Source organism: Aptenodytes patagonicus, chromosome 2, assembly GCF_965638725.1.
Source record: "Aptenodytes patagonicus chromosome 2, bAptPat1.pri.cur, whole genome shotgun sequence".
Taxonomy (NCBI): Eukaryota; Metazoa; Chordata; class Aves; order Sphenisciformes; family Spheniscidae; genus Aptenodytes; species Aptenodytes patagonicus.
Genome location: NC_134950.1, coordinates 94,035,857 through 94,059,436, shown reverse-complemented (window position 1 = coordinate 94,059,436; position 23,580 = coordinate 94,035,857). Strand labels below are relative to the sequence as shown.

Genomic DNA, 23,580 nt, shown 5'->3' with positions numbered 1-23,580 from the left:
TTAGCCTGTTATCTGCAAAGACACAGGTGCCTTTTCTGATTTTTTTTTTTTTAAAGCTCATTCACATTTGCAGAAACCAGTTGTTTTTTCTGGAGTTTCAGGAGCCAGTTCAGTGTGACTGGAGCAGCACGTACTACTTACACGCCTGTGACGTACTTATTGTTTTAGACCTAGGTCTAAAAGCTAAATATAACATTACAGATTTGAAAATCGTAGGTACAGATGACACGGCCAGAGATATTAGCGACAGGAACATATCTGAGAATACTCAGTTGCACTAATCAGAATGGGAAAGTAAAGACAGAAGGGAAATGGTATCCTCAAGGAAGTAGTGCGTTTTAAATAAAAAGGAGGTTGACAGTAGACCAAAGGCTCCATGATGGCATAATCAACAGTGAAAGGGTAAAAAGGATGTTTTTGCCTCATGCTTTGAAGACGGAATAAGAATAAGAAAGGGATCTAGGTGATTTAACCCACAGAGTTTTCTTGAGCACTTCACACCACCGATGCTATGCTTGAATCCTGATGACAACACAGCTATAAGGTTCCTTTAGAAATCACCAGCTCTCCCGCCACTTGGCCAATTTCAGTTGTCTTTTGTGACAAACTCAATAAACCACACTTTCTCTGCCACGTCTCTTCACCATCTCATTTCCCAAAGCCTGATGACATGACTTAATCTTTGCCACATCATCTCTTTTCACATCTGCAAGCGAGCCGAGGAGAACAGCCGTCGCCGACCGTGCCTAAAAATCAACCAAAGCATCCTCCAGCATGTGGCTGTATGAGGACACTTACCAAAATAAACTGCCAACTAGACGACTTGAGGAAGAGACTACCACGACCTTCCCAGGTGCAGGGGCGGCTGGGGGTGTGCTTTTCACTCTCTGCCCAGAACAGGCAGTCTAATGACAGTGTCGAAAAGGTTTAGTGAACTACGTTATTGCAGAACAAAATCATAAAGCGACGGTGAAATTATTAAGTCAAACTTGCGCCGTGGTTACTTGGAGGTAGTTGGAAGAATGGGGTTTGTGAAGCTAGGGCAGTCTCCCAGCTGTTCCTTTTGGCCCTAGCGGAATTACAGTTGGACGGAGAAGGACAGGGCGCAGGTTCAGCAGACGCCCATACAGCGAGTCAACTTTACAAAACCGGTTTGTCATTTGCTACGTGTTCCCAGTCACTTCCTCCTTCGCGCTCTGCGGGCATCGCACGTCACCCGAGCTTTATTGCCAAACCGCAGGCGAGGAACACGCGGCCGCTCGTGGCTGTGCCCGCACTCCTTCAGGGCTGGTTCTGTGAACCAAAGCATTCGGCACCGGTATCAGATTGTGCGAAGGCAGGGCCGCTGAAGGCAACCAAACCTGGGCAGGGGGCAGGGCAGGGGCGCACGAAAATTTCTTAAACCTAGCGCGAGAGGGGGGAAAATTAATTTCACCCCAATCCCTGGCAACGACCTGACAACATTTTAGAGAAGCAATGCAAAAACCAAGCCAGAACCCTGCCGGTTCATCTGGCGATAACAAAAGCACGCACGCGCAAAGCGCCCTCTGCGGCGGGGCGGGGCGGGGCGGGGCTCCCCGGCGGGGCGGGGCGGGGCGAGGCGCATGGCACTGACGTCAGGCGAGGCGCGCCGGGCAGTGCCCGGAAGCGGAAGCGGGCCGGTCGGTGTTCGGGGTGCGGAAGCGCCTGGCGGAGGCCGCGGTTTCGGTTCTTGGGGCGGCGGGAGGGGAGCTCCACCACCGGCAGCCGCGGGCCCACGCTCTCTTCTCCAGTCTCCTTCCCCCCCCCCCCCCCTCCGCTCCGCCATGGCGGGCACCACCGGCAACCTGCAGGTAGAGCGACGCCGGCCCTGCCCGGGGCGGGGCGGAGCCGGCAGGCGGCGGCGGTCGGGGGGCCGCGGGCAGGAGGGGAGGGGGCCGGGGCCCGGGGCGCCCCCGCCGCCTGCCCGCCCGCGGGGTGTCCTGGGCCGGGCCTGCGGGCGGGGTGGGGGGACAGAGAGCGCAAACGCCTCCTGCTCGCGGGACCGGGGACGCCGGCGGGCGGGCGGGCCGTGCGCTGCCGCTGTCGGCAGGCGCAGCCGCAGGGGCGTGTCGAGGGGACTCGGCTTGGGGCTCGGAAGCAACAGAGGCCCCGGAAGCAACGGAGGCCCCGGGTTAATCCCCTCATCAGCACCGGCCTCCGCTGGCGGCGGGCGCTGAGTCGCCGGGGAGGGGACGGGGACTTGCCGGGCAGGCGGTCATGCCAGACCCGCGGGGCGCTGGGTCAGCGGGGCCCCATGTCCGCCTGGGAAGCACTGTTGCCTCTTGCGGTCCAGGCGCGTAGTTTGGCTTAGGTTTCTTCTAAGACTACTGACTGTAGGAAGTCTTTGCTCTGTTTTTCTATCCGCGTTAACCCTCAGTTGGGGCAGTATAATCGGTTCTGCGGCTGGTTGGCAAAACAGATCCAGAAATGCCTTGTGTTAAAAACAGTGATTTTTTTTCTTCAGCTGTTTTGAACCGTGATCATTTCTGTAAGCTCGTTATGGCCGTGTAATGCTTATACTGGCAAAGCCAGGGGAGATATCGCAGGGTCTAGAATAAGCAGAAGGAGAATAAAACCTGTTTAAGCCAACGTTCTTTCCGAGAGTGATGTTCACCAAAGTATCAAACTGTAGCCTGATAAATATAGTTTGTGCCTTATGGATAGTTAGAGCTGGTCATCTATGCCCTCGTTCATACAACTTTCTGATAAATTCTTTCCTGTTTGATAGCAGTGTTCTTCATCACAGTAGCAGGGTAAGATGCCAGCTGATGTAATGAAGTACTAGAGCTGAAAATCTAATACCCAAGTAATAGTCTTCTGGGTATTTACAAAAACAGAGTATACCAAACCCAGTCAATACATGATGTAGACTTCTTTCTATTTCAGAGGAGCAGGGCTGCAGGATGCCCTGTTTTCTGACAGTTCTGTTTTAGCAGGTAGTCTTTGCCGTTTATTCTTTGGATTTAGCGTCACATGGATCACTGTCTTTGTACTGGATCCAGGAATCATTGGACTGTTCTGTGGTAAAAGGGACTTAAGAACTTTAAGAAGAAAGTAACTTCTTTTTTGGGTTAGTTTTTGCTCTTTTGCTGGATTTGAATGGTGCATAGAGGGGCCTAACAGCCAGCACAAGGTGAGCAGCGAGGAGGGGACTGCCCATTTGTATGTAGTAAACTGCTTATCAGCTCATGGCTTCTCCAAAAACAAAAGTTGAAGCTCTGTTCCAAAGAAACAGATGCTTACAGTGTTCCAACACTTGCCACAACAGAGCTGTAGAATCTGCTTTATTGGATCATTGTTTTTAAATAAATTACTCTCTGATTTCGGGTAGATCTGATGAGATGATCTTTGCTTCCAAGACAGCAATGCAAAACAGTTGAATGAAGAGATTGTGCTGTTTCTTCTCTCATGGCTACCGTTTACTAGCTTTGTTTTGCCTGAAACGCATCGGAGTGTCTGGATAGTAGCATGAGTATGTGCACTGGAATGTCTAATGAAGACTCCTTGCTGCAGTTGAAGCTCTCCGCCTTGCTCCCTGATATTACCATAATCATCATGAGCATACTAACAATGCTTAGGAAAAGAAATGGACTGAATGTGGAAAAACGGGGGGGGGCTATAGAAGATTTAGTTAGTGTTGGTTAATTCTGGCTAACCAACTGTGTTTTTTAAACTTATGTGAACTAGTTGTTCAGACTGACAGTTTTAATTGTCCTGAAGTGGTATAGACATTCCAAGGAGCAAAGTGTAATAAAAGGTAATAAGCACTTAAGAGCAAAAGAATAACGGTGATACCAACAAATCCACAGGCCAGCATATGCAATACGATGGCTTAGATCACAGTCAGTTTTATCTGAAACTAGCTCAACAAACAAACTAAAAATCCATCCGTAACTACTTCTATGTTTTCTGTCTGGTGGGGTTTTTTTCTCCCCTCCCACTAGAGTGGTAATTAGAATTTCTCACTTGGGTATCAAGAGCCTAAATCCTTCTAAAGAGGCTAAAGAAATATCAGTCTTTGAAGCTGTCTCCCAGGACAGGGTTGGAAAAGTGATAGCACTAGTTGCAGTGCATTGCAATCACGTACTTCCTGTTTTGACTGCTATTGACGGGGTTTACTGATGTCATCAGTTATAGTTGAAAGCGTCTGGGTCTGTGACGAAAAAACTTAGAATGGATTTCCAAATCTTTCCATAATAAATGCAAGAGATTGGTAAGGAAAACTGCATGGACAAACCAGTAGTAGCTCCAACTTAGTACACAGAAACTTGTTCTTCTCACTTACACTTCTTTGTGTGCTAGTAAATTTCAGCAGTCTGTTAATCGTTGTTCATAAAAGGATAGAAATATTGTGTCATGTACAAAGCACCACCTAAGAGTTGCAATCAATTGGCTTCAACTTTTGGGGATAAATGTCAAAGAGCCGAAAAACTGGCCATCAAAAACAGTCAGAGCAACAGCTTAAAATGTCTCTTTGATCATGCAAAACGCTCTCGCGCAGCACTCAATTATTTGCTTGTGTTACAGAAAGCAATAGACCTTGCTAACAAGGCAGCGCAAGAAGATAAAGCAGGAAACTATGAGGAAGCCTTCCGCTTGTACCAGCACGCTGTGCAGTATTTTCTCCACGTTGTTAAATGTAAGTGTAATGTAATGGATGATTAAGTAGAGTTTAGTAGTCAAATTGCACAGAGTAATCTCTTACGTTGACATCAGTATTTAAATTTTTACTTTCATCATCAGTTGATACTTGCTAATTGTGGTTTGACTGAGGTCATCTATTTTGCAGCTTTTGCTTTTACTGTGTTGTGTGCTTGCTCCATTCTCGTAAGAAATCGGATTACTTTTTACTTGTGTTTTGTTTTAGTTTTTTTAAGACAGGGAGGCAGGGGTTTGCTGTCTCTCCTCTGGACTTGTGTAGCAATGTTTCAGGCTGGCCACTGCGCATGAGGAAATGTGACAATAAGTACAGGGATCCCTGTATTTCTGTTGTGCTGAAAACCACATGTTATACAAGAAGTCTTTGTTGTATCTACAGAGCGTTTTTTGCTCCTTAACTCATGCCGCTTGCCCTTCTACAACCTCTCTGCTGGCATTTTTTGCTCCTTAATGTCATAGTCTTGCTGTTCATCTTGGCCAACAAAATGTATCAGATGGATTTGTATGTTGTAATTTTTCTTCAGTTTCCATATTCTCATAATTATTATTTTATGCCTTTCTTTTCACACTTCTGTGTACCTTTTGCGTCATGTCCAGTGTTAGTAAGCAAGGAGTGGGCTTTCTTAATGTAGGTACGTCCCTACTCTAAGTGGGCTAGGGTTGCTCGCCTGACATAAGTATACTTACAGATCTCTGTACTATTTTCTTTATAGTGACTTAGGATAATGTATGTTTATCACTTCCTATCCATATATGTCTTACGGACTTATCAGAATATCACTTTCTGTGCTTTTAACAGTACCGATGTACTTCTCGAAACTTAACACATAAACCTAACGTTAAATTTTGATTGCTGATTTGAAACACTGTAATAGTGACTAAGAGAACAGTGTGGCTGTTGAATCACACCTAACTCTTGCAGATGTTTTATTTAATTTTTTTCTTTATGATGTGAGCATCTTTTTAAAATTAGCAGGCTATGGAAAAATAAACTATGTTTCTAAATAAAAACTGCTCAGCACAAGCAGCTTCTTGATGAGCTATTTTAGAAGAGGAGTTATTAAGACAATGTGTAGCAGCTTGAAAGGCTGACAGAAAAGCTTCCGGTGCCATTGTCCTTAATCCTTTACAGTCACATTTTAAGCCAAAGCAATGTTCAAGTGTATATTTGATTTCTGGTAGATGATGACGACATTCCTGTCACTTCTTTCCATGGTATAGCGGAAAAATAAGTAGTTGAGGTGTTTGGTTATGTGGTGAGCCCTGGGAGCGGTATATTGATAAGATAGAAAGAAGACAGATTTAGCATTGTTTTCTGATTGATGCGCGTGTGTTTTGCTGTTAACAAAGCATTGTTTCTCTTCAAACTCTTAGATGAAGCACAGGGTGATAAAGCAAAACAGAGCATTAGAACGAAATGTACAGAATACTTGGACAGAGCAGAAAAGCTGAAAGAATATCTGAAAAAGAGAGAAAAAACTGCACCAAAACCAGTTAAAGAGTCTGGTCCTACTGATGGAAAAGGGTATGTTTTTGGAGAAGGTAAAGCAAAATACTTCCTGAGCTCAGCTTATTCTAAAATTCAACTCTTCAAAGATCATTTTAACTAGTGTCTTTGAAATGCTTCAGATGACAATTAATGCTGAAATACAGTGGGCTAATAAAAGAAAAATAATGTGAATTAGCATCACAGGCATTTCTGTGCTTGTTTACTAAAATGTGCGAACATTTGCATAGGAAATACACTGAAGAATGAAAGCTGTTTCAACTAACACGCGCTTATCGGATTTAATGGCAATGAGCCCAATGACCCTCAAAATTTTTCTACATTTAAATACTTACTAACTAGAAAATAAATTCCAACTGATGGTTACTATGGCCTGAGTTTGATCTGTCTCACACTTGATAAGAGGTGCAAAGCTCTATGTAGGGTGAAGTTCTGTAAGAGGGACTGAATCACTCTAATGCCTTGCTGCTGCCTAGTCTCTCCGCTGCTTTCCTTTTATTCGATTTGTTTTTCATTTTGCGCATCAGAGAGCTGAAGAAGCAGAGCCTCTTTTGCATTTGCTACTGCCTTTACTGGGATAGGAGAGAGGAAGGGTTCAGGATGATACCTTCTGGTGGGACTGCCCTTTTTAGCAGTCCTGAACAGCTAGAGTTGCTCAGTTGTCTCTTGAAACTTCACCTGATTTTCAGTCTCCTTCATTGTCTACTTGTCTCATCAGTTTTATTTTTTGAGCTGTACTGTGTTCTGCTGGTTTATAATAGAAGGAATTGGTAATATCACAGAGGCTACATGTATTTTCATGACCTCCACTCTAATTGTTCACTATCTAGTCTCTTTTTTTTCCTCCTTTAACTTGTTTACTTTGCTCTGACAAGACGAGGGCGTAGAGTTTTATAGTACTAGATGGAACTGACCAAGTCCTGTTGCAATTCCAGGTAGGGGATAAGTGCCGATGTCTACAAATAAACCATTTTAGCGCTTCCATGTTGCTCAATACAAGGGCTTTTGTTTCCTAGAGGCTGTCTCAAAGCATGCAGAAGCGTGTTAAAAGGGCCTAGACCCAGAAGAGGAAGTTGAAAGGATGAGGAGGGTGAATTAGAAAGAACGTAGTGTAGAAAAGCAGGAGTACAATGATGTAAACTTGTAAAGATCTGAAAGCATCTCAAGGTTTCTTTCATTCCTCAGACTGGTGTTTTTTCTGCTTTTTGCATTCTGATTTTTATCCTAAGACAGCAGTCTCTTTTGTTGTATTTCAACATTTTTTCTTGTTTGCAAATCAGGAATGACAGTGATGGGGAAGGAGAGTCAGAGGATCCTGAAAAAAAGAAGCTACAGAATCAACTTCAAGGTAATTTTGAAGCATCCTTTTCTTTAAATAGGGGTGACTTCAGTCAAGCGAATTCCTATATTTTTCCCACCTAAATGTTATGGATTAACTTACTTTCTGAGAGTGGCTCAACTAGTATGTACTCTTCACATACAAAAGCATAGTCTTTATGGAAGTATGGGTTTGTGTGCCATGAAATTATACAGTGACTATGTTGAAATTTATCTCCTGTACCCTGTGCTTCATACTAAAATTATACCATTTGTCAGGATAGCATTTTCCAAAGGGAGAAGTTGCAAGATCCCAGGTAGCTATTGACTAAACTGAATCAGTATTTTTTACTCTTAAGTGTGTTAGTGTTGCCTAGAGGCTAAGGTAACAGACATCATACAAACAATGTAAGCAGGACTGTTCTTAAAAAAAAAAAAAAAAAAGCTTGTGCTTAAGTTTAGGAGTTGAGAACATGGATGCTTGCCCGTTTATAGTAATGGGCAGCATTTTCTCATATGCAGTGATGATGCCCTCCCAGCTGAATAACATAATAGTTTGGGTTTTTGAACTCAAATGCTGAATACAGTGATGCAATGTATAGCAGCTACCAGTAGTTTTGTACACAGTAAAAAAAAAAGGCATTGTTTGATATTTACTACCCTTTAATGGTGAAGAATTGTTCAGAGCTTCCATGCCAGAAGGTGCTTATTGATCTGAAGAAACTTCATTGTGTTCTCCCTAGTTTTCAGTGTAACAAAGATCAAATGCATTTACCAGATTTCTGCTTGTGTAATTTCAGGAGCTATTGTATCATATTTGGAAACTGTGCCATGCTTTTTCTACTTCTGTACGCATTTATTTAGTCCTATGCACAGTTCTCTGGAAGAGTTTCCTGTATTTTAAAATGACAGAAAAATGATGAGCATTGGACTCTCATCCTGTCTCTCACTATAAAGACTTCATTTTTTCCCACATGAATCGGACCTTCAGTTCTTACTTCAAGAAATAGTTTCTTGCACCCACCACTACTTTGATACTTTTTATAAAATGACAACATTCTTGCTTATACAATTGATTGCTTGAAAGTCTGAGGTGTGAGATCCTTGGTACCTTTAAACTTAACACAGGAGTCTGTTACTCAGATAATACAAGCTCTGGGCAGCCTTCAAATTAGTCATCTTCATTTTGCTTCCCACAAAAGCCACAGAAATTTCCTGTATTTAATTTTGCTGCTTTGTTACTCCTAGCTGACTTTGCTTTATGGAACTTTCCCAAACCTATGGGTATTTATCATGATTTTAATTACAATAGCAACTTGGCTTATTGTGGGAGAAGTGACCAGTAACATTCAGACTGGATAGTAGTTGTGGGTCTATTGTCATGTATTCTTGTTTAGAATTTTAAAGGCCTTTTGCACTCTATAGCTTAATCTTCCAGCTATTAATTTACACCTACAAAATTAGGAAGCCTACGATTCCAGTTCCATTTGTTTCCTGGTACAGGTAATCTCTTACGGTGCAGTAATTTCAGTTACCTTGGTATGTCTGGTGCAGATAACTGGTATTTTAACTCTGAAATAATCTCCTGTTCCTATCTGAACTGTTACCTGTTCTGCTAATTATTTTAGTGATGGAGCACGTAGTTCTGTTCACTTCAAGAAAAACTGAAATGTAATCAACCTAGCAAAATAATTTAATGCATTGGAAGCGGGTGGTTGAATTAATTTCAGTATATAGATTGCAAGCTAAGACAGTTTGCAGTCAGCTTTCTCTATAACATTTTTAACATCTTTAACAATATGATGTGGCTTTTGGACTCTAAATTCCAAATTGTTAACAATTGCAATTGTTAACAGAAATTGTTCATGTCAATCTGATGGAAAAGGAATGCAGCAAAAGAAAAAATCTCAAAGGACATACTTAAAAAGTAAGCAAGTGTTACTTGCTTTGTTCGTTAGCCAGTGAGTAACAGTAAATTTTCCATCCTGTAAAAGAAAAAAAGCCTTAAATTACTTCAGAGCTCTGAAGGCATAAAGTGAAAGTGTAAGAAAATAGCTGGTGAAAGCCAATTGTCAAATTATAGAAAGCCCCTTGTAGAGAAATAGGGCAACTGAAACTTTCAGTGTGTGAGTACTTAGGTAAGCATTGGGTTGGTTGGCATTTGTTCATCTGAGAAAATTTCTCTTACCTTTTGGATTTGCCTTGGCTGGGATTACAAGATCTACTATTCAGTCACTAGCTCAGATCCAAGTTGTCCCATCTAAAAGTAGTCAAGACAAAATCATTTTTAGCATGTCAGACTAACCAATCTGAAGTCTGAAGAGAAGGCTAAATTACAGCTCAGTTGGTTAAAGTCAAGCTGAACTTGTTGATTGAGCAAGATGAGACTTGGTGATAAACTTTGAGAGAACATGGCTGGACTAAGAAGATACTTCTGCAGCTAAGCAGGCTCCATACAACCTTTCTGATGCTTTCAGTCCTAGTTCTCAAAGCTCTTTATCATTAGATGGTCTGATTGTTTGCTGCACATCTGGAGATACCCAACAAGTTACTTCATCTGCTGGTAAATCTTATAAATCCTGGGCTAGTGCAGCTACATTCAAATTTTTCAGGAAGTACAATGGTGGTTTAGTGAGGAGATGGTGCCTGGGTACCTATTAGAGAAGGTACTCATCTGTGACTACTAAACACACATTTGCTGGGCAGTTATGGACTAGCTTTGACCATTGCAGGACTTCTGCTAACTCTCCAGTATTCTGGTTATCTGTGGTTTATTGTGGTAAAACAATGTGATAGATTTCTGTAGAAATAACATCCATTTGACTAACAGTATTCAGTGTTTATATCTACTTAGAAATGCCTTGGTTTTATTCAGTATAGACATAGGCGTAGATTTTTTTTTTTCCAAAACAGAAGTTATTGAAGTTGTGAAAAGATATGTGCATCACTAATTTATGCAATCTTTTCTTATAGGAGCAATTGTTATGGAGCGACCTAATGTAAAATGGAGTGATGTTGCTGGTCTCGAAGGTGCCAAAGAAGCACTTAAAGAAGCCGTGATCTTGCCCATTAAATTTCCGCACCTGTTTACAGGTCAGAATTACAGCATTTATTTGCTATTGGCCAGTCAGGACTGGCACCGGGGTCTGAGAGGGGTGTTATGCTGATGTATCAGAGACTCAAGCTGAGCTTAGCAAAGAGATTGTGATCCATTTAACAGAAGATTCATGGCTAGATGTGGAAAACCTCTGAGTAAATTAGAGGGGCTTCATCAGAAAAACAGGTTCAGTCTTTCTACAGTATCTTGAAGGCTGCTAGTTTCTCTCTTGCAGGAAAGAGAACACCCTGGAGAGGGATTCTCCTGTTTGGACCACCAGGAACAGGAAAGTCTTATTTAGCAAAAGCTGTGGCGACAGAAGCAAACAACTCTACCTTCTTCTCCGTATCTTCCTCTGACCTTGTCTCAAAGTGGTTGGGAGAAAGTGAAAAGTAAGTTGGAGTTGCTAGAGGTCCAGGAAAACATTGGCAAGAAGAAATTAATATAGAGCTAGATAAGTTGCTGTAAAGAAACTGAATTTGAGGGAAGGGTTCTGTCTTTTTTTAAAAACAAACTTCAGGTGTTTCTATGCTTCATGCTGCAGTGCCACGTAAAGATATCATGTGCTGCATTTTGTGCTGCTGCAGCTGGACTGCTTTTCAGTGCTCAAGATAGTTTTAAAAACTAGCTCAGAAAGGTTTCGGGAACACCATGGAGCTCATTCCCCTTCTGAACTCAGCTGTGATTGAACACTACATCAGTCTGAAGTGTTGGGGTACTCTGCCTCTTGGCATCTCTCCACTCATTTGTCCCAGCAGCTGTGTCATTAACATGTGGCATTTCTTTGTCCATATGGAGGTGTTTTTTCTTTATCCTGATTTCAAACAAAATCTGGAAGACATAAGAGACTTGCAAAAATAAGTTGAAGGAGAGGAGCAGCCATGAAAGAAAATTTCATGGTTGCCCATGCTAACTCTTCATTTGTTACTATGTGATATGTGAAGAACACCCAGAAGCCTGAAGTGACATATCGGCTGCCGTCTAGAAGTGCAGGAATTTGTCCGTCTAGGCTTCCAGTGAAGACTTCCTGAATTAAGAAAAAGCTCTGGGTTTGTTGTACAGAAAGGACTTTTGTATGAGGATGAGAATACTTGTCAAAACCACGCTTTAATAGTTTGAAGTGTGGGACAACTGAGCAACACTATTTAAAGTTGATAGGATGAGGGAGAAAGACCATTAGATAAAGTGTTTGAACTGGGTTTTTTTTTCCCCCAAACCTGGAAACCTTAAGCTGCTTTTCTTCTGTTGCAAAAGGAATACAGAACTGGAGTCCAGCTTGGCATTTTTTCTGTTTGACTTCATTTGAGACTCTTGCATGAAATTTAGTGCTGGTAATGTGAAAAATTTCCCAGCATGTTCCTATTTATTTTCCTTTTTAGCTTAGTAAAATGTGTTAATAAGATATGGATAGGGCTTGGGTTGGGTTTTTTTGGCAAACCAACTTTCCTTGTCATATAAAAAGTATTTAGTAAAGTTGTGTAAAGTAAATATACATGTTATTTCTTACAAAATCTCTAGAGTTAATCTGATTAGGTTACAAATGTTATATAAGAGAAAGCCATGTTCTTTTGAATCTGTCTAGAGTGGTGGTTTTGTATAGTCCAGGCTGTCTTGTAGAAATGTAAACCGAAAAAGGGCTTTTTCTTGCAAAACATTGCCTGGAGTACTCTAGAATGTTTCACCTCCCTTTATGCTGGGCTGTCTCACTCAGTGTAATGCAGAGTCTTGGAGCTGGAAGCATGTTGTATCTTTGAATAGCTTTATGTTAATACTTTTTCTCTTTTTAGCTTTCTCTAAAGGAAGTGACTGTATCATAATCTTAAGTTATGTGTGTTTACTGGTGTAATCATTAAGATAACTGAAGCTGTTTCCTTTTTTAAGATTAGTGAAAAACTTGTTCCAGCTTGCCAGAGAAAACAAACCTTCTATTATCTTCATTGATGAGATAGATTCCCTCTGTGGGTCAAGAAGTGAAAATGAAAGTGAGGCTGCTAGACGGATAAAAACAGAATTTCTAGTCCAGATGCAAGGTAAGTTTACTTGGTTTTCAGAATCAGAGGAATTAAGATACGTATTTTAAGTTTAGCTTGCATGAGAACACCAAAAAGACCTGCAGTTCCACCCCATTAAATTCTGATGACATTTTAAACCAGTCTCTGTTTATCATCTAAACGGTGAAATGATTTCTGCCCTGATATAGGGGTTGGTGTTGACAATGAAGGAATCTTGGTCTTAGGAGCAACAAACATACCCTGGGTTTTGGATTCTGCTATCAGGAGAAGGTATGATGCATTTTTTTCATGGTGTGAAATTTGCAACTGTTGTGAGGGTTCAGTCTGAGACTACTTGAGGTAGTAATCCAACTCATGATTGCACACATGGCTAATGTTCTACAACTCAGTTCCATGAGACGGACTGAGCCAAACTAATAGCCCCTTGCCCCTTTAAAGAGGTAGGTTGTTCACTCTCATATTGGCCCTGTAGTGTATTTGATCTCTTGGTTAGCTGATTGTGCTTGAGCAAGCAGAAAACTATTCTGTTTCCTTGTTGGTTGGTTTTCTGGTGGGCTTGGGAGACAAGTTACAAAATATGCACCTCAGAAGGGCAAGGGGGGGGTAGAGCTTTCCTTTTCAGCTGTTAACAAACTGTTGAACAGCTTGAGTTATTTTATGGAAATGTAGCCTTATGTTACACAGAAACACCATATTTTTCTACTGGTCAAGCATAATTTGTGATCTTTCAGTGCATGTTTTAACTGCTTTTTTGTAGATAAAGGGCTTCCATACCTGTATCTGATTAGCTGGATCTTTCTTTGAGCTGCAGAGCAGTAGAGGACAAATACAGCTCTGTGACAAGTATGGTTATGTTATGATGAGGACACAGTTTGGATAGTGGTCATTTTTGTAGGCTAAAGAAAGGTTACTTTTTTGTGACTGTCACTGACTTTTATTTATATACTTAATTCAAGCTGGCCATACTTCCATTGGGGGTTGGACCAGGTGACCTCCAGAGGTCGCTTCCAACCTGTATGACTGTAGTTTTGTGTGAGACAGATTTAGAGGTGAATGTGTTGCTTAAAATTTCAAGTCATTCTTGAGATTCCAGCTCTGGGGTCCACAGTACAAGACAGACATGGACCTGATAGAGTGGGTCCAGAAGGGGGCCATGAAAATGATCAGAGGGCTGGAACACCTCTCCTGTGAAGAAAGGCTGAGACTTGGGGTTGTTCAGCCTGGAGAAGAGAAGGCTCCAGGGAGACATTATTGCAGCCTTTCAACATATAAAGGGGGCTTATGAGAAAGGCGGAGAGTTGTTTGGGGGTTTTAACAAGGCCTGTAGCAACAGGACAAAGGGCAGTGGTTTTAAACTGAAAGAGGGTAGGTTTAGATTGGACATAAGTAAGAAATGTTTTACGGTGAGGGTGGTGAGACACTGGAACAGGTTGCCCAGAGAAGTTGTGGACGTCCTCATTGGAAGTGTTCAAGGCCAGGTTGGATGGGGCTCTGAGCCAACCTGGTCTAGTTGAAGATGTCCCTGCCCACGGCAGGGGGGTTGGACTAGATGATCGTTAAAGGTCCCTCCCAACCCAAACCATTTTCTGATTCTCTGCAGTGTGAAACAGTAGCTCTCTAACTCTTGTCCACAAGACTTAAAGGAACTTGTACAACAATGGCAGTAATCAAATTGATTTTTCATGGATTTGGCCCACTTTGTCATGTATATCAAGTTAATTGTGTTCTACAGAATTTGGAGTCGCTCTTATTTTGTGGGTGGGAAGTAATCCCCATTGTGAGAACAGATGCTGCTTCAAAGGAAGAACTGCAGTTATCAACGTTTTCTACTGACAACTGTATTAATATGACTTCAAATTTGCTTCCAACTATGAAGTTTTCTTTAATTTAGTTGGAGACTGTAGAAAGTGGTTGTGTCAGCTTGTTATCAGGCAGTTCTTTCTTTGAATGTGAAAACTGTTCAGATATACTTCCAACACTTAAAGACTTTTTCCCCTCAATTTTTTCTTTTAAAACACAAACTCTGCTGGAGAAAATCTGGAAAAACTTCAGTCTGAAGAGAAGATCTTTGTCATGAAAAGGAAGTAGTTATTCTGGATGTTAGCTTATGCTAGCTACAGTATTACTTATGAGAACAGGCTGTTGAATATTTGCCTTAGATTTTTTTAAAGGTTTATAATACTGAAACTGCTTCTTTCTAATATTGCTAGGAATAAGCTATATAATACTTATTTGCATAAGCTGCTTTCTACTGTGCACCTGCATGAGCTAGCATCTGTGGAACATTGTGTTTTCTTTTTTAAACCAGGTTTGAGAAGCGTATTTATATTCCTTTACCTGAAGACCATGCCAGGGCTGCAATGTTCAAACTTCACCTTGGGTCAACTCCAAATCTCCTAACGGAATCAAATTATCGAGAGCTTGGAAAGAGAACTGATGGCTATTCTGGTGCAGATATAAGCGTCATTGTACGTGATGCACTGATGCAGCCTGTTAGAAAAGTGCAGTCAGCTACTCACTTTAAAAAAGTAAGTAGGAATCAAAAGTTTTTCGAGTTATTTCATCTCTGAGAACTATCTTAATTTTAAAGTTCCTTGCAAGTAAACTGAATTTGGTTTTGGGTAATACTGCACGCTTATGAATGTCCTTTTATTGAGCAGGGAACTTGGGTATTCCTCCTCTTTTTTTTCTTTCCCCCGTCCCCCCTCGGTCCTCCCGTTAAGTCTGGTGGAGCTAGTTTCTGGGTATGTATTCATGCTGTGTAATCCAAGCTCTGATGACTCTTCATGTCTCTAGGTAGTGTTAAAAGCATTCAGTTTGAAGTTTGACTTAAATGGGAATGTTACGGCGGTGCTCTTTTTCTGGATCAAGTTACGTGGGTCTTCATGTTTTTCTAGCGTCTTGAAATAAATGTATCCCTCATCCACATGGGAACAGATGGATTATAATTATGCACACTGTTTACTTGGCATAGTTTTTTGAACTGAAAAATTAAGGTTCTTGTAAAGTTCTGGTAAAAACATTGAATCAATGTTACTTGCAACAGGAGTAAAGATGAAAGACAACTGAGCGAGGTCTGCGTTTCATTGTTCGGGCAGCATGCAGCATCCTATGGATGCTGCTGTAATGTGAAAACTAATTTACACTTACTTAGGTGCACCCTACAGAGACTATATTGAAACTATATTGTTTAGCTTATCTTGCAGTTACCTCTGCATACTATGTACTGACTTAAGAAATACTTCTTCTGAATGTTTGGATCTCAAACTTTATCTGACAAAGAACCAACTAGAGTTCTTCAGCACCAATCTAAATCCATTAAATCTGGGAATGCTTTTTTTTCCCCCAGAGAATTTGCACATATGGGTCTTGTTCAATCAAATTAATTGTTCTCTATAAACTCTTAAGCTCTTAAATGGAAAAAAGTGTGATAATGTTATCAATGGTTATAAAGAGTTCCAAATGCGTACAACATGTATTGGTTAAATAAAATTATATTTTTCCTGTGTAGTATTTTTAGAGTAGACCCACACTAAAAGTATTTTTTGTTTACATTTTTACTGCAAACTTTGATTTTACAGAAATTGATATATCTTGGGTGAAGGTGCGTCGAGGTATTCTGCAGAAGTTTTTGCTGCTGTAAAGGGAAGCGTTCATTTTCTTGCTCCTTAAAAGGGTAGGAGTGGGGTTGGGTAAGGTAGGAAAAATTTCAGATCCTAAGCTGTCAAGAGATACGTACCATGTAACTTGTGTTGGCAGCAGTTCTTGGTCACCTCAATTACAATTTTTTTTACCAGTAACTCAGCCTGACATAAAAGGGTTAAGGGCCCTAAACTGAATAGCTACAGTTATTTTGAAATTGAAGGTAGCCTTTTTTTTTCCATGTAGTTTCTTCCAAGGAACACATTCAGCTTAGGATTCAAAGAGAAAGGAATGCTTAAATCCAATATGGTCCAGAGTATGAGAGGACTATGTAAGTTTCCAGAGTCTGCATTGAGGAAACCTTTGTCAACTTTGTAGTTATTAAAATAAACCTGCAGCCTGTCATTTTTTTTTGGGGGGGGGGGGGGAGGGAACCCAAAACATTTTAAGGGGTTTTTGAGGAGCTTTTCCCAGTTTAAAAACAAAACGCGTATTCTGAAACACTGATTTGATAAGTTTCTTCTGGGGGCAACTCAGCAGTAACACTGATATAAACTGTGTTTGTTTAAAAATAAGCAGCTGTTTTGATATATCAAGGATTTCCTAGATGCTTCCTTCCCTTAAGCAGTGATGCCTGAAGTATTTATCCGTTGTTGACTTTAAGTGACAATGACATTTCTGGCTAAAGGGCTGTTACCTTTTAGCCTTTCAAATTTGGAAGAATCTGAGGCATGTCTCAGACTACCATGGAGCAATGAAATAACCTCAGATGTCACAGTTTGCAGAGCAACCCAAAAGCAATTCTTACCTCTTATCTCCTTTTGCCCGCAAAAAAGGAAGGAAAAAACGCCACAACTGCAGTACTTTGAGGGCTCTGACATAAGCCAAGTTGATTCCACTTGTGTTGCTAGTACTTCAATTGGGTGTGATTTCCTGTTTTTATAAGCAAAAACTTAGCTTTATTAATTGTTTGCATCATAACAGACAACTTGCTCCAGTTAAACAGTACTTTCCTCAATTATTACTAATTCCCTGTAAACCAGTCCTTGCTCTATGTGATAATACAGGTTTGTCAGGGTGCATTGTGAATATTACTATCTGTGCTCTTCAGCATCGTGCTTTAAAAGCACTATTTAAATGGAACAGCAAATGAAGCTCTCTGCTGTTAAAAATAGCCAGTTAATGTGTTGTCTTTCAATCTTTGCATGTGTTTTGAGTTCCTGTGGATGTGTGATGCTTCAGGTAACGATGAAGGAAAATAAAACTGTGGGTCCCGGATAACGTGTTGCAGAAAGGGAACAGACACCTGGTGTAGCTTTTTTGGGTCTGTCCATGTGTCTGGAAAAAAAGGATGGTTTCTGTTCTCCCACTAGATGGCCCTGTTTTCTATCGAGTGCTGCTGAGGTGGTGTCAGAAAAGGTGCTGGGAACTTCGTAGTGCAGTATGGCAAAGATTAAAAAGCCATCTCTGGCTTCCTGACTTGAGGGGCACTCAAGGATAATTATTGCGAAGTTTTTAGAAAGCTGTTAACCAGTGAGGAATGGACTCCCAAAGTGACCAGGGACTAGGAAGGGTGGTCTTCTCCAACTAGATTTCCTGGCATGTTAGTTTTCCACAGAAATCCTCAACCTTAGGAGGAAGCGGCTTCTGGGATTTGACTTGATGTGACTATAAGTATCTGGCTACAGCTGCATGTTTTCAAAGTGAATGACGCCAGTACACTTACACGATTTCTCTTTCACAGGACATGTCTTCCCAATGGGTGGGACACCCGTATAAAATCAAGGAATGTTTTTGCTCTAAAGATGCTGTTCAGCTTCTGGGTTTTGTCTTTAAAATTATAACTCCTATAAACTGAGTATTTTCTTATTTTTAGGTAAAAGGACCATCGGTGTCTAATCCAAATACGATGGTAGATTTGTTCACCCCTTGCTCTCCAGGTGATCCTGAAGCCATAGAAATGACGTGGATGGAGGTTCCAGGTGATAAATTACTGGAGCCTCAAGTTTCCATGGTAGGTATTCTTTTGTAGCATTTCTTTCTTGCTTTGCAGAACTCTGAAAAGACTTTAAGGTAAAGACTGTTTTTCAAATGGCTATGCAAGGCAATTGGATGAGTTGTTTGTTTTCAGAAATCCTGGACATACCAGCTAACATTTGAATTCCCAACACACAGCGCTACAGTACAGCATGCTTGTGAAAAAGCCAGCTCTCTATCCCTGATAAGCATTTCTTTCTTACTGCTCTTGTCTGCTGGCATGCAGCGGCTGCCCTTTCATCCATATACAGCATCTGGCTCTTCCACTGTTCTTTCACTTGTCTTTTACTCATTTAAAACCTTTGGAATCCCTGCCCCGTGATATGCTTCCTTCCCATCACTCTGTAGCATTAATGTTGATATTGGGAAATGGAAAATTATATTCAGTGTAAATTGGGAAGTGATGTGCTGTAGGTAAATATTGCCCATGAAATAAATGCAAGCATAAACAACAGAATGTAAAAAAGATGGTGGTTGTAATGGTAGCTTTGGTTACATTTCGTTATAGGTGATACAGCTCTTTCAGCTGTTTTCTTTGTGCATGTTAAAATACTTGCTTTGGTCTACGGGATAAAATATGTCATTTTAAGACAAACTGAAATTTTAGTTCACTGTTCTAAATTTAAAAAAAAAAAAAAAAAATTGCTGGACACTCATTCTGGATTTTTCCCCAAGAGCAACCAAAGAAGATTCTGAATTTAAGTAAAATGTTTGAGGGAAGGACTTGATATCAAATCTGTGCTGCTGTCAGTTCTTGTGTGCAAACAGTCCTGTAAAGAATGAAAGAAATCAGTGTATTTCATGGGAATCACAAACCTCTCAAACAGTAGGCACTGCTTTGTAAATATAACCGTCGCTATAGTTCAGAAAAGAATTCTCCGTGCATATTTGCATACTGAGGAAGCACAAAAGGATGTATGCAGGTGTAGGCCTGCCCTAAAACTTCTGCCTGCATGGTCTAAGTGGATTTTTAATCAGTCTTTCCTGGAATTAAACATAACAATTCCTTGTGTGCTCCTAATGGTACCTGGACTCTGATGCATATAGTTGCATAGGCAGTTGTTTCGGTGTCCAAAATCAGTTCTTGTCCTTAAAAAGATCAGGCTTTAATTCTTTCTAAGCAGGGTATCTCTAGTCTGAGACAAATATCAAGTCTAGAAAATCATGATGTTAACTTCTGGTTTTACCCCTAATTTTATAGTAATATGAGGTGTTACTTTTTTCAGTTGCCTTTGGCTAGGACTTGATTAGTTTTCTTGCCCCTTTTTATTCATAGGATGTTTTAACTGCTGCTTTCAACTTCATAGACCTTGCGATTTTTCTGAACTCCATTTCCTAGTATCTAAATATTTATCTAGGAAATTGACTGAATTGAAGAGACAGAAATTACCAGTCATAAACAGTAAAACTTTGCTAGAGATGAATCACAAACTACTGTTCTGTATTGTTGGACTATGAAGAGTACATGGGAACATCTGATTATTTTCCACTTTACCCTGCTGTAGATAAAGATGGGTTGAAAATAGTAACTGACCAAAAAAAAAGGAGGTTCAGTTCTCTTCAGTAAAAAGAGATGAATAAAACTTGAATGGATGAGTGGCTTAAACCTAAACCTGGGGTTGTGGTTTTGTTATGAGAAAACTCACTGACAGTTGCCTGTCTTCACAGAGTTAAAATGCTGCCTCTGTGCAGAAATGTTTAGGCTTACTTAAAAGTTTTGTGCAAATAGGAGCTCCTATAGTCATCTTGTTTTAATGGGCTTTTTAATGCATATTTGTCATGGCAACAAGATTGTTAGCAGCGGTACTATACTTATTTCTGAAAAAACACTTTTTTCTCTGGGTTTTTTTTTCTGGCAGGACGATATGCTCAGGTCGCTAGCTAGCACAAAACCAACAGTTAATGAACAGGACCTGGAGAAGTTAAAGAAGTTTACAGAAGACTTTGGTCAGGAAGGCTAAACCAAAGATACATGTGGAGCATTAGAACTTTTTTGCTTTCTTAAGTATTCTTGTATCTTTATTGATGGCACTTCAAATTAAATGCCAATAAAATCACTCCTTTCTTACTTTGCAGAAGGAATAGAAGATGCCTGTGCAAAGACCCTTAAGCTTTTGTATCGTATTGTTTTCCTCAGATGTCTATTTAAATGTCTTCTATTGAAAAATAATATGAAAATACAATTTTAGGGTAAGACAGCAAAGCAATGTGGTAAAGTCTATTAAATACTAGAAAACATTAAATGATTAGTTCAATTTTAGGTATTATATTAGACCTGGGTTTTAATTAATTTATTAGACCATGAGTTTTAAATTCCCAGTAGGCTCAAAAAACCCTTTTTTGAGGGGTGGAAGAGAACATATTTGTCGGGTGTTTTCAGTATCAGTCAATCAGCCTACATATTAATTGCTCTCATTTCACTTAGAAAAACGCAACAAAATTTGCTAATGAAGCATACTGCAAGTGTGGGTTTGCTATTAAAGTAAGAAAGAAAACACTGTGAGGATAAGACTACACGGGCCAGTACTTCGTTTAAATACTGATGAGACTGGTATTTGGCTTTTCCTGCTATGCTGTGTTAAAATTTTGCCTTAAACAGCAAGCTTTTGTTTTTAACTCTACTAGCTGATACACATGTGTCGCTGTGCAATTTAGCAAAAGTTTGTTGAATGCAAGTATCTCGGAAGGTTTTCTGCTGGCTGTTCTTGGGGTTTTTTTAAATTTGGATTTACTTTCTGCAGGAGTTTGACTAAAGTTAGAAAAAAGCATCAGTAATATCCTGTAAGATTCCACATGTTGAGGCTGGCAAGGTATAGGTACACTTTGGAGAATGTATGGGAGGTATTTTGGGAAATAGCGTACTTTCACACGTGAGGAGAGTGTAACGGATATTTTAGTCACAGGCTTTCCAGTGATAAATTAAGTCCGAACCCTCCCGATAACTACTGCAAATAGGTTACGTCAATTTAGTGTTTAAATTTTGTGAGAAGGCTGGCACTTTAGTACAGAAGTAGCAATTCCGTGGATCTTTTTTCTGAAGAGCTACAAATTGAGATGTGCCTGAATGTAACTTAACAACACTACAGAGTCAGCATAGAGTTTGTGCCTTGTAAGTTTGCACTGGCTGTAGATATGAAACATCATTAGGATACCTAGAATACTCTTATGTTCCATTATCGCTGTACAACTCTGTCCTGCATATGCTTTGTTTAACTTGCATTAAAAGAAATCTGCACATTTTGTGTGCGTATATGTACATATACACATATGATCGTCTTTTGATGGGGTTTGGTTTCCTCTATGTACATATTTTGTGTACTTTATAAATCATAGGATGGGTGAAATTTGCTGTACTTAAATGAAGTAAAATGTTACAGTACAACATCAGCATCTTTGAGTATTTCTTCAATGTTACGTTCAAGAATTTACCGCTTGATTTTTTTTTTTAGACTTTGGTTTCTACGTTTAACAGCTAAACAAGCTACTTAGTTAAAAATTCTTTGATCTGTAAGGTGCTAAGATTTTGTTTACTAACATGATGAAACATTCTTTCCAAAATCATTTAGTTACACACAGCTTTACCTTTGTCTTACGTTGGAACACGTAAATGTGAATCAGTGGACTGCAAATCTTTTCGTGGACCTTTGTGGGGGTGGGGGAAGGGGGGCAGGAACTCCAGTGTAGGTGCAGGCAACTACAGTTAGTAAACCTAATCCTAGTTGCAACAGGATTGCTTTTTCTTAGTTGCCTCTTGTGAACTCTTTAGAAGTGAGCCACATACTGGCAGGGCTCTCACTCAGAGGTTTGAAGCTACTATCCGAAGTACTTGTCTCGACCTTTTTAAAACGAGAGTCCTTACTGCAATCTTAAAATTCTCAGGAACTTTTTTTTTGTGGTAGGCTGCTTTGTCCTACGGGTTTGCATAAGCTTAACTGTGTAATCCCTTATCTTTAACGTAGAAGAAAAGTATACTGTATGTTTTAAATTTACATCTTGCTACTTACTCAGTTGTGGGATGACATCTGTAACAGAAGCATTAATGTTTGATGTTTAAAGTTGTTTATTCCAAATAAACATTGCTGCTTAGAATTGCAGCTACAAGGACGACTTTCTGGTTTGCTATCTTTGTAAAATGGGTATAAATTAATACATATCGCAGAGCTTCCTAGCTAAGTTATCCCAGAATAGATGATAGCCAAATGGGGGGGAGGGTGTGAGGGGGCTGCGAAATCACTCTTTAGTTTTCAGTGTTAATCAAAAATACTCTAAATTAAAGAATTTATGAAAGATCATATTTGCTTTACATAATCAAAACCTCTGTAAATACCAGCTAAATTAGTTGTGCATTTTTCATAAGGTCTGATGTATGACTTGTTTTTGGCTAGTTAGCTTACAATTTTTTTTCCCTGACTTCTGGTGTTACTGCTTACTGACTGCAATATGAAAAAATGTCATTTTCGTTCCTTCCTGTGGTAAAATAGTTTTTCAATTAAATCAGTTGTGTATGTGCTTGTTGTGTTTGTCACAGATGGTTTCTTCACATTGACATTAAACTTTGGATTTCCTGTCACTTGTGGTATACATCTCAATGCATATACTCATGGGGTTAGAAAAGCTCACTAAATTAACTTGTTACTTTTTTTTTTCCCCATGTTGCCTGACTAACCTCAAAAAATTGCGGAGTCTTGTTTCTTCCCTGATTTACCTGTCGGCTTTGTTTTGCCATCCTCTAGCACAACGAAAACGTACGAACCTCCTTGTGAGTTTTTGACTGGTTTTGTTTTTCAAATTATCTGCTGGTCTTCGAATATGCTTTTGTTTTAATTAGTGGAGCAGAACGCATGTGGCTGAGGCAGGTACTCTTGAATCGGCTTTTGTTCATGCTCCTGTCTGTCAGGGGTGTCTGGTCATAGTTTGCCCTTTTATTCAACTGAAGCAAAAAAGCTGCTGAATGTTCTCTGGTCAGACATTTTGATCTACTTTTTGTGTTTATTTAGTCTTCCTCCTACTAACATATTCTGATATTTTTTTCATGTTATTTCTGACGATTATCTTGGCAGGAAGCTTTCCAATAGTTCTGAATTTGCTGAAATAATGCAGGAACATCTTTATTTTGCTGTTTACTCTTTCCTTCCTCCAGAATGACAAGCTTGTTTCACGATTGGCTTCCATACATGTTTTTGGTCTTAACCAGATTCATCCTAGTAATCATGGCTGACTTAAAGCCATTGCCATAACTTACGTAAACTATTGCAAGAACTTGGTGGACCATTTCCTACTGTGCTGCT

At 40.2% G+C, this 23,580-nt stretch overlaps 1 protein-coding gene across 1 annotated transcript; it reads left to right on the top strand.

The window, feature by feature from the left end:
* The first annotated feature begins 1,670 nt into the window (after nucleotides 1-1,670).
* Nucleotides 1,671-22,396, top strand: VPS4B (vacuolar protein sorting 4 homolog B). Its single transcript, XM_076330420.1, has 11 exons — nucleotides 1,671-1,832; nucleotides 4,549-4,660; nucleotides 6,055-6,205; nucleotides 7,468-7,535; nucleotides 10,478-10,597; nucleotides 10,837-10,993; nucleotides 12,483-12,631; nucleotides 12,802-12,883; nucleotides 14,922-15,141; nucleotides 18,132-18,269; nucleotides 20,152-22,396. Exons 1-11 carry the CDS (start codon nucleotides 1,806-1,808, stop codon nucleotides 20,251-20,253), a joined length of 1,326 nt encoding a protein of 441 aa, XP_076186535.1. The 5' UTR covers nucleotides 1,671-1,805; the 3' UTR covers nucleotides 20,254-22,396.
* The last annotated feature ends 1,184 nt before the right edge of the window (nucleotides 22,397-23,580 follow it).